The sequence below is a fragment of the Lolium rigidum genome, chromosome 7 (genome assembly GCF_022539505.1).
Source record: "Lolium rigidum isolate FL_2022 chromosome 7, APGP_CSIRO_Lrig_0.1, whole genome shotgun sequence".
In the NCBI taxonomy this organism is placed as follows: domain Eukaryota; kingdom Viridiplantae; phylum Streptophyta; class Magnoliopsida; order Poales; family Poaceae; genus Lolium; species Lolium rigidum.
Genome location: NC_061514.1, coordinates 15,721,451 through 15,732,568, shown reverse-complemented (window position 1 = coordinate 15,732,568; position 11,118 = coordinate 15,721,451). Strand labels below are relative to the sequence as shown.

The 11,118-nt window shown below is 44.2% G+C and overlaps 1 protein-coding gene across 1 annotated transcript; it reads right to left on the bottom strand.

Moving 5' to 3' along the window:
• Nucleotides 1-3,526: 3,526 nt before the first annotated feature.
• LOC124670959 (3beta-hydroxysteroid-dehydrogenase/decarboxylase-like) lies at nt 3,527-10,867 on the bottom strand. Its single transcript, XM_047207415.1, has 8 exons — nt 10,621-10,867; nt 10,221-10,310; nt 10,006-10,139; nt 9,730-9,888; nt 4,659-4,781; nt 4,504-4,583; nt 3,670-3,877; nt 3,527-3,574 (listed from the first exon to the last, which is right to left on the bottom strand). The coding sequence occupies exons 1-8, from the start codon at nt 10,865-10,867 to the stop codon at nt 3,527-3,529; spliced, it is 1,089 nt and encodes a 362-aa protein (XP_047063371.1).
• Nucleotides 10,868-11,118: the final 251 nt, after the last annotated feature.

Sequence of the window (11,118 nt, the reverse complement as noted above, 5' to 3'; positions counted from 1 at the left end):
ATTGATGAGGAGTTCAAGCTGATGGTTTGGACGAGGATTAGGCCTAGTAAGACCTGTTGGACCGTGTGGGTAAGAAACAGCTTGGCCCCAGATCGCAATGCGAGCCGATGTCCTGCTATCGGCTCTTTATACGGCGACTCCATTCGACGATCGGCAAAGTCAACAAGGAGGCGAAATTAATTGAGGAATATTTTCTTCATTAATAGAGGGATTTCTTACAAAGAAAGAGCCGATTGCTCAGGGAAGAAGAGGGCAAAAGCCAACTACTACTACTGATCCCTAATCTAGGGGCTATTGCTGCCCTCGTCGTCGCTGCCTCCGGCACAACTGCTGATTGGTTCTTCATCGGAGTTTCCGTAGCCTTCTACGGGAGCCTCATCTTCCTCATCATCGTCATCGCTGTCATCATCTCACCAGGTGCGGAGGCGCTTTGCTGGTGGGTAAACTTCAAGGGAGTCATCGTCGCCCTCTTCCGCTTCTTCCTCGGAGGAGGTGAAATTGTCCCAGGAGAAGCGGTCGTCCTCGCTCTCCGCCTCCTCTTCCCCTTCGACGAGGAATTGAAGGTCGCCCTCTCCATCGGTCAGGGATTTGTCATCCTCAGACCGGATGGAGGAATCATGTTCCTCTTTGTCCCACGACGTCGGGGCGAGAATGTCGTGCGCCGCCAACGAGCCCCACTCCGGCGTCGGCTCGCGAGAGGAGGAAGAGTAGAGAAGACCGATGAGGTGGAGGAGGAAGAAGAGGAAGACATGGCTATGGGAGATTGGGGGTTTTTGGGTGCCGATGGCCAGAAACAGAGCAAAGAGATGAAGTGGCAAACTGCTCAGGGCGTTTAAATAAAGGGGCTATAGTAGAAATTCAATGCCACAGCAGTTTCCGATGAGGCGATGCCCAAAGGCAGCTGTCAAATCACGCGGAATAGTTGAGAAGACAGGGCATCATGACGAGAAATGCTGCGACGGTTCTGCTCTGCCATGACATGACCCGACGAAGAAAAACAGAGTGATTTTGGAATTATCAATTCCAAAACCAGGGGGGCATGTGTTATCACCGGAATTTGACCAGGTTAGAGGTGGGCCGTGATCAAGATGGGCTTAAAGATTATATACGGAAGAAATATGTGAATCGGCCTTGTATGCAAAGTTTGGGCTAGCATGCCCGTGTATCTGTATCATAGTAGGATACGTATCGGTTAGGAGTTAGAGTTTTACCCGTGCACGGTTAGGTGCACGCCTGAATTAGAAAGTCCCTTGGACTATAAATATGTATCTAGGGTTTATGAAATAAACAACAACCAACGTTCAACACAAACAAATCTCGGTGCATCGCCAACTCCTTCGTCTCGAGGGTTTCTCCGGTAAGCACCATGCTGCCTAGATCGCATCTTGCGATCTAGGCAGCACAAGCCTACCTACGTTGTTCATGCGTTGCTCGTGCTTGAAGCCTTTTTGATGGCGAGCAACGTAGTTATCTTAGATGTGTTAGGGTTAGCATTGTTCTTCGTATCATATGCTGTCGTAGTGCAACCCTCATACATCTAGCCGCCCTTACACCTATCTTAGGTGTAGGGGCGGCACCCGCTTGATCATAGTTTAGTAGATCCGATCCGTTACGGTTGTTCCTTGTTCTTCAAGGATTAGTTTAACATCCGCAATAGTTAGGCCTTGCAAAGGGTTGGAGGATCCAGCGGCGTGTAGGGTGTAGTTTGCTAGCCCTAGACAGGATGTTCCGGGGATCAACCTCGTGTTGGTTTTTAGGCCCTGTCTAGGATCGGCTTACGATCACCGTACGCAAGCGCGAGGCCCAATCGTGAGTAGGATGATCCGATTATGCGGTGAAAACCCTAAATCGTCGTAGATCGCATTAGCTTTATCTTGATCAAGCAGGACCACCATATATTCGGACACCTTGTACGAATCATGGGTGGATCGGCTCTTTGAGCCGATTCACGGAGATAACTCGAGAGCCAATCGAGGCTCGTATTTAACGTTTACGTGTATGCCATGCAGGAAACTAAGCGAGGCATCATCCAACACCTTCCTGACCAGGTATAGTTCAGGTGGCACGCCCTTGCGACAGCATCGGACGTGTGACCAGGAGGCTTTGCGGGCCGTCGCTCTGAGGGACTGGGGCCAGCCGCAGCCCTAGTTGTTCCCTGCTCTACGGTGTTGCCAGTCGCTGCCCGCCGGTGGGTTTCTGACCGCAACAGATATATAATCAAAACGGTCTCCTGTATTATCCGTCTCCGGAGCCCCTCTTCTTCAGGCGAGCATAGTTTATCAAGGTCTCTAAAAGTTATAGATTCGTTCCATTCTGCCCGACCGTCTGAGGGTTAACTGCAGAGTTGGCTTTCAATTACTTGGGACAAAACCAACTCACCTGGCAGTCTCTAAGTAGCGAGTTTGTACTAGTGAGGTTAACCCTTTGTCAGCAGGTGCTCAAGATCATCAGACGCAGGCACTTTCGCTTCAATCGCCTGCTTTTCCTCGGAGGGTTCTGCGGATAATGAACCTTCCAACCCTGGTGCCTGATCAAGATTGTTAAAGCTAAAGTAAAGAGAGGGTGGTGATGAGTTGGGAATGCCTGAACCAGTTTACATCTGGAGATGTTGTTAATATTCTGCTACTTGTGTAAAATTCGTCAAAACTTGTAATATCTTTTGAGTGTTGGAGTGCTTTAGAGTTGAACTGTGGCACCTTAGATGGTTTTTAATTTTTGTTTTCAAAGGAGGCTTATAAGGTGTTCAGATTGTTAAGCGTGACTAGAAAGTCCAGAGGTGGTTTCTTTTTTAGTTTCCTGTTTCTTTTACATTTTTTTATTTTGTGTAGAAATTTTAAGCATAAAGAATTTTTTTCCATTATCTGATGATGGTGGTACCCGGAGATTGCTCCGTGTGGAAAACAATGACTATCCCATTGATATACAAGAGGACAAGATGTATCGCTTCCGGCTGCATGAGTAGAGAGACCACACTAGACGCTGATGGCTAAGCAAAGAGGAATAGGTCCTTCCATCTCCACCGATGCGCCTACAAAGTATCCTTGTTGCCAGGATAGGGAGAAGTGGACACCGGAGCCCGAGTAGCCACCTGCAGTGGAAGGAAACCTAGGTTGACTCACGATCACCCTCTCTATCTTCTCGCAATAATCACTAAATTGAACCCAGTGGTACATGGAAGCTGCTTAACCTTTATATGTTGAACAACCTCTTTAAATACACAAAACGTTCAAACATGTATATTCATTTGACAAGCATTCTATGGACACAAGCAAACTATAGATCAATTTACCAGTGCCTTACAAGCTTCTGGTCACAAAGCATTTCAAGGATGGTAGGATTGGCCAGACACGATGGAATATAATGCGTGGTAAAGCATGTTTGCTTCATCTGAAATTTATGGTAATGATTATAATAGAATAGAAATATATTGTTATCCAATTTAACCACTTAGCTCTATACATATATGTCTAAAGGATAGTTCTGGTGGAATTTTGTTCCCTTTGTCTTTGAGATAAGTGTGGGTATATCATTCATTGAACTCCTTATAGAATTTGGTAGTCATCTTTACTCCGTCCTGACAATAAAGGTTATAAAACGTGTCAGCATAATCTTATAAATTTTTAAAAACAAATCGTGAAATATCGAAGAAAAATGAGGAGAAGAAACAACCTTGAGTGACACTATTGGTTTATAACCAAGTTGTTCAGCGGCACTGTTGCAGTTGAATGTTCTATTCAGCGTCGCATACTTAATGCTTGTGGATGTTAGAACACTAGGTTTACGCATTCCACAACGAGATAATATATATGTGTAGCTCCAGTCAACGAGACAAGTTATCGGCATTAGAAGATAAGAAGGTATTCTTAATCTAAACCGGCTGCAAAGAAATGTCATAATCAGCTCAGATATCACAAGTTGCATTATTATTTTAGATATAATAACTAGATTATTATCATGACCAAATGTTATATTCTTAACGTGGAACTTTCTATCAAAATAATATAATGTTTGTACACGGTAAATATAGATAACAACGAAGAAATGTGACTAATTTTGCTGACACTGAGAGGCATGTACTATGCTTTGCAAAAAAATGTAGCAAAAAACATGATATGCTGTTAGGAAATATATTTCATAATATAGTTGTAGAGGAATTGAAACTAAAACCCTCTCTAACGTACCATGGAGATCATGAGAGTAATTTTTATATGTTAAGTATTGACATAATATTTATATTTGGGCTCTTGTTGGATGGCAAAATCCCCACCCCCTTCCTCTGATTTATGTTGATGTTGTGAAAAACTTATGATTACAGTGGGGAACTAGAAATTTGATAAGTTAAAATTGACAAAATTTTGGAGGACTGAAGGTAGAACTAACAAGTTCCCACAAATAAGAGAGATTTAATTATGTATATTTTGGATAAGAATATAAACATGTCAACTAGGAATATGACACAGTAAAATCTACAAAAATATATACAATATAATAGTGAAATATCACCTGTGGTATCCAAGGTCTTCTAAAATCATGTATAGGAAGTCCCACATATTTACCGGCTCCATATTTGTTATAAAGTATGCCTGTTAAAAAATTAAACATGTCAAAAAAGGAATAGTATGAATCATATTTTGCAGCAGCTCATGATAAATACATACTTTTCCTCCACTTATCTTTGCACCCTCTTTGGTTGAAAGAGCTCTCTCAGCACAGACATGACCATGCACTACATTCTCAACATATACAAAATCATCACAATTCTTGCCATCACCCATAATCATCTGCAAGAATAATAACTAGGTCATCTACATGGAACTAGTCACAATGAAATGATTATCTATATATTTAATTATATTAGATTGGATTAGTTATCTGATAATACATATATCGAGTGACTTGAGACCATATCTGCTCCAAAACTTTGGGTGGGTAACACAATAACCGACATGAACCCCATGCATGACCTTCGGGTGTAGTTTTTGGGATTAAGAATTCATATGATAGATATGGCCTAGTTGAAATGATGCTTAAGACACCTATTAGCCACACCCACACATAATCCACGATTTAGACATTTCCTCCGACCGAGACACAAGCGAGCCAAAGGGAGGCCAAAGTTTCATGCTTGAAAGTAGGCAAGATATGCAAAATCCATCTAGGAGCATGCATAGAGCATCATTCTCACCCACTTACTCTGCTCTCTACTTATCTCACGCTCTCGTTTCCCTCCACAATAACCATCACCACGACAAAGGTGTTGAATCCATATGTGGCAGTGGTACATATGTACTGTCATCCTCGGCGGCAACAATCATTATTCTCAATCCCTAAAGCCTAGGTTGATTGGATAATCCTGGTTTTTAGGGACATTTTTCCCAACTTGTCATGGATAGCTTGTGGAGGTTCTCACCGTGGCCTGACTTACGCTATGCCTACAATAGAATGAAGCTGGAGCCTCCACACTTGTCATATAAGGGCATCAGATGAGCCTGGATGGCTCACTGTTCTATATTGTGGTTGGGTGTTCCCTAGTCACAACTCCCACTCGTAGAAGCAACACCTCTCGTCTATGCCATGTTGGTAGCACATCAAATACGGTTGGCAGCACTATTGCCCCCTCCTTCCAGCATTGCCATTACTTATAGTAGCATCATATCCCTTCCTTGGAAGCATCGCCACCCACTATCGTAGCACTATCATGCTTCATCGGCAGCCCCGACGCCCACCAATGGTAGCACCTCCTCTCACCGCAGGAAGCAACTATGCCCACCACTAGCACTATGCGGTTGCCTGCTTTGCAGCACCCACGGTCAATACATGTGGTAATGGCCTCACGTGATAGTCAAGTCCCTACATTGAATTCACTTACTGTGCACCATCAACTGCATGATTTTAGTTGGGGATGGATATGTCTTAGTGCACCGACACCTCCTACCATAGAAGGGCCGTACATCGAAACACTGAGTGACATGTGGTGGTTATGTTAATGGAGCACAACGAAGGAAGTCACTCTGCGGCACATGTCTGACAAAGGCAAATGATGCATACATCCATGTTTCGACGGGATAAGGTGATTTAAAGCTGGAGTATGGGCCTATATCGTAGGACATAGGGCCGTGTGCTTATCAACCAAAAATATTGATCCTCTAACGAGGGTAAGATTTTTTTTTGTATAAAAAGCCTTTCAGCTGTAAATATAGGGATCGAAACCCATTTTTTACTTGCTCCTATACCTATAAGCCCCCTCCACTATGGCGTTCTTCTCCCCCTTTATTATATCTTTATCCCACACAGTGAATGTTGTTGCTCAACTCGCAACCGCCCTCATGCCTCCCCAGGAAGGGTTCCTCCGAAATCAGGTGCAAGAGGACCCCGAATCGTCTCTTCGCACCAACCCGCCACCCACAAGGTATAGCATCCAAAAGCCACCTATATACTCGTTGTCCGTGTGCCTCCTTTCCAACCTTTCGACGTTGGTGTTAGATCATTTGAGCCTCCTCCCCGTCATCCCTGGGCTCGACGACCTTTCCAACCTTGAGCGTTGGTCTCCAAAGTCGTCGAGAGCAAGGTCCCTCCTCGAAATTGCAAAATCTCAATGATGATGCTTGGAGCTCGTAATGTTGTTGTTTCCCCATTGTTGTTGCTGCTGCAGCTGTCTGACACCCCTCCTATGCTTGGTGCTTGCGGTGTTTTATTCATCGCACGATAACTTCGGCTCGCGCCGAGGTGTGCCAGAAAAAGGTACCAAATAAAGCATTCTGGTTGGAGAAGGGGAGGCGAGGCAAATTGATTGGCGGTTGCCGAAGATTATACATGACATATGGGATGGAAAATTTTGGAACAGAACGACTGCTAAACCAGAACCATTGGGACGGTGCATGGTGCATGTTAAGGGAGACGGGTCCCTAAAGAAAAGATTTGGCATTGTTATAGCATAAAATAGTATTTCTAAAATTCAAAAATATATGAAAAAGTTACATGTTGATATAACGGATGCAGGTATGTGTGTATGAAGTTTACATTAAGTATTTGTGATATGTATAATTTAGAAAAATATACATACTACGAGGTAATTTCTAAAATTTGCAATGATTCTCGTGACATGTCCCCAGGCGTGAGTTCGGGGAGGGGCTTTCTGCTACAGAAATCGAGAGTTAGGGAGTCTAACTTTACGTGTGTAGTCGGTAGATCATGTAAAAAATCTGCCAGACTTTTTAGTGGAGTTTGTAAATCACAAAAATGTTAGGGCTTCTGTTGCAATTACTGTAAGTCTGATAGTACAGTACGACCATGTCTAATGGTTTTGTGTAGACCTCTGGTACTCTCAATACAAGCTGGAAATTTTCCCCGTGGGGCGGGTACCCGCCGGAATTTACCCGCCACGAAGCGGGGATGGGGGGCAAATTCTACCCGTGGGGATTAGCTGGCGGATACCCAATAGTCTAGCGGGACGGGTACAGGGATCAATTGCCCCCGCGGGGACTCATGGATACCCGATAATCTCTGACACGTGGGCTAGGGAGACATAAAACATAGCCTAGACGTCTGGAGGGGATTGGCGGGGATGGGTATTGGCGGGTACCGGGGCGAAGACGATGGAGTCACCCCCAGCCATCCCCGGCCCCGTCGCCACCTTGACTCAAGAGGTACTCAGTTATGTACCTTGAGTGGCACCTTCGAAGAAAACACGATTTACGGGACATGGTGTTTGGGTTTATAGGTCTAAATGTATCTATTATAAAAATGCATTCTAAATGTATCTTTTATAAAAATGCATTCTAAATGTGTTTTAAAATTTAAAAAAATTCCAAAAATAAATCTATAGATGTATATCCGGGCATGCTATGTTCGCACATAAAATTTTGAAAGAATAAAATATTATTTATGGTCAGCATAAAAAAGATCAAATCAAATCTCGTGCGAAGCTATTATGAAGCACTAAAAAGGTAAAAAATTGTACTTTTTAAGCGAGTATTAAAAATGTAACTTTTCCATGAGACTTTATAGGTGGATATAGAGTTTCCGATGTATAACTGATTATTTATTCATATATTTTTTAATATATTGAAATATTTTTTTAAACAGTGGACGCATCTACACTTATGAGCTAAAATTCATTTCCATAGCTTATATTATAGTAGTACTTACTGCTCAGTACCTACGTGATTCTGAGCATCCAAATTCATGAGGAAATAACGATTAGATTTGCCGTGTTATGTCATCTTCCATCTGTGTCAAAGTCCTTGATTAGAGCATCTCTAGTTGCGTTCTCAAAGCTTCCCGCAAAGATTTTTGAGAGCATTGAACATTTTTTCGGCCCCAGTCGCGCGTCCCAAAGCCTTCTTTCGCCTGGCGCGGCCCAATACATTGTCCGGCACCCCGAGCCCGTCCCCGCTCCACAGGAGACACTTCGGGTGCGCCGGATAGAGCGAGAAGTGAGGCGGGGAGTGGTGGGCCTGACGCATCATTGACACACGAACGACGCCCAACCGTCACCTACCTCGCGACGGAAGTTATTAGCGCGCAGCGACGGTGCAGTTTCCACTGAGACGCAGCAACACATCTCGTCGCGCCTAGATCTACGTGCCAGCGCTAATGCACGCCACCGCTCCGTCGCCTGCCTCCGGCATATAAAAAGGGGCGCTAGCGCATCGTTCCTCACACAAACCCTAGCGTCTCTCTCCCCAACCCTAGCTGCCACCATCTCATGAGCTAAGGGCCAATCCATGGCTGGTAGAGGTCAGGGTCGAGGTCGTGGCCGTGGGCGCGATCGTGTTAGAGCAGCAATGCCTACACGGCCGCCTTCGCCGTCGTCTATCTTCCGAGGAAGAGTGGGAGTCCGAGTCCATCGTCGTCCTCAATGGCGACCCACTAGGCATCCATAGGTTGCCGGATAAGTTCGACGACATCGTCGTCGGCAAGGAGTCGGCCGTGATGTCATCGTGGGAGGCTAGCTGCGTTTAGTTTGTGTAATGTTCGTTCTCTCTATTGAAATGAAAATGCAAAAAAAAAAACAAAAAAATATTTTAATGTTTTGAGGGTGCGTTTGGGGGGCCGCGGCTGGGGAGCGATGCGCCACAAACGCGGCATGAAGCACATACGTCGCTCAAACGCTAGATCCGGTGCGACTTAGAAGACACTTTGGGGGACGCGGCTGAAAATACTCTTAGGTACCGCAACATGAGCAAGCAATTATTAAGAAAACCATTTTGTAGTACTTTCCATGCTCTCTTCAGACCAGTATAACAGCCTTGTACTTAATTTAAGAAAATAATTTGACCATTGCTTTGATCAGTAAAATATAAATTGTAAGTCACAAAAATATTACCACTGGAAAACTTTTTGAATATAAATCTAATAGTATAGCTTTTGTTGACACGTAATGCATATTTTATTAACTAAATTAATGGTTAAAATTTATCTTAAACTATGTGCGTGCATATTAAACTGCAACGAAGGAGAGTTTTAATTGGCTTGCCCACACCTACTAGTAGTATAACAAGAAGCCGAGGGTGTACTAGTTTTTATAGGTTAATTGGTGCTTTATTATTAAAATATAACATCACGAAGATTGAGATCTTAAATACCCAATCTTCGCATTAGCTAAGATGCAGAGGGCTGATTTTTTTTCTAAGGCCAAAAACAACTGGGGCAAGTACAAGTTTAGCTTGAAACTATGTTTTCACTTGAATTGTTATCATATTATACGTGTGATATACAAATACTCACCATCATTCCTCCGTAAGAAACTAATGCTGGCACTATCCTGCTACCGGGACCAAAAATGCTTCCAGGACGTATGCAACAAGTGAGAAGCTCATCTGGGACATTGGCCCGCATCACTAGCTTTTCCGCTTCTGCCTTCGTTTCAGTGTACGCATCGTGAAACTAGAGAAACCACTTTGTTAGCACTAGAACAAATTAAATGCGCGAGTAAGGTAATTGTTTAAATAATTTATTCGCATAAAAGAAGAAAGAATAATGAAGTTTTATATGTGGGGCAACCTTATCTGGGTATGGCGTGGATTCATCTACACCAAAGAGGCCATGAACTCCGTCGAATACAACCCCACTACTACTAGTGTATATTAGCGCTTTAACCTTGCATGTCTGAGAAGCCTGGATAACATTCTTTGTCCCTTCACGAGCTCAAGGAAAAAAAATATTATGATACTGGCAGACCTCTAAAGCAAGGTGAAACATTATTTCAGAATACTTACCCTCGACATTGACCTTGTAATGAAGTTGGAAGTCGTTGTTGGTAGGGTCGGGGGCAGCGGTGTGGAAAACTGTATCAACCCCTTCAAAAGCTGCAGAGCACAATTCTTCATGTGATAGAGTTCAAGAAATATCTGTTACAGGGCTTGGGAATCTTTCTGATACAGGCTTTCGATCAAGATCTTGTCGTTTTATTTGTAAGTAGATATATCTATGTGAGTAACTATCAAGATTGTGCTCTGAAGTAAAATCATCAAATTAGTAACTCGAATTCTATAGTTGCATGTATTACCATCCAAACAAATTAAAGAGTTGTGCCGATTGTGTTGGACTGATTACCTAGAACAGGACAATAAGTGCCTTCTTCCTAGGTTAGAGAAGCAAATAGGAGTATGACTATACCTTTTGTGAGCTGGTCTAGTTTGGAGACGTCGGCGGAGATGTAGGTGGCGCGACCGTCCCGGAGGGCGGCACCGAGGAGCCCATCATTCTCGTAGGGTTGCAGGGTGGCGTCGGGGCCGACGTCCGTGATCCGCACGCGCCAACCTCCGGAACTGAGCAGCGCCATCACGAGGTGCCTCGCCATGAATCCCCGTCCGCCCGTCACCGCGCACCACCGTACTTCCAGGTTGCCCAACGAAGGATCCATTAGGGCATCTCCAACCGGGCGACCCAAACGGACGCGCTGGGCCGTCCGTTTTGGGCCGTTTGCGTGCCCGAGCGGACGCGCGGACGGTGCCCCGCGTCCGCGCGTCCGTTTGGGTCGCGCGCTGCGCCCAACGCGCCAGATTTGGGTCGCGGCGCCCCATGGTATGTTTTTCTTGTAAAATCACTAGAAAAACGCAAAATAAATTATAGAAAAAATATATAAAATAGTTGAAATGCTCTAAATGTATTACA

What these genes read in the sequence shown, in the direction of transcription:
- LOC124670959 (XM_047207415.1), bottom strand. Translation starts at nt 10,867, where the DNA reads ATGGATCCTTCGTTGGGCAACCTGGAAGTACGGTGGTGCGCGGTGACG. An exon ending in TTTCTTACGGAGGAATGATG is followed by an intron (nt 4,782 to 9,729) that starts GTGAGTATTTGT and finishes TTATTCTTGCAG; the next exon opens with ATGATTATGGGTGATGGCAA. An exon ending in CAAAGATAAGTGGAGGAAAA is followed by an intron (nt 4,584 to 4,658) that starts GTATGTATTTAT and finishes ATTTTTTAACAG; the next exon opens with GCATACTTTATAACAAATAT.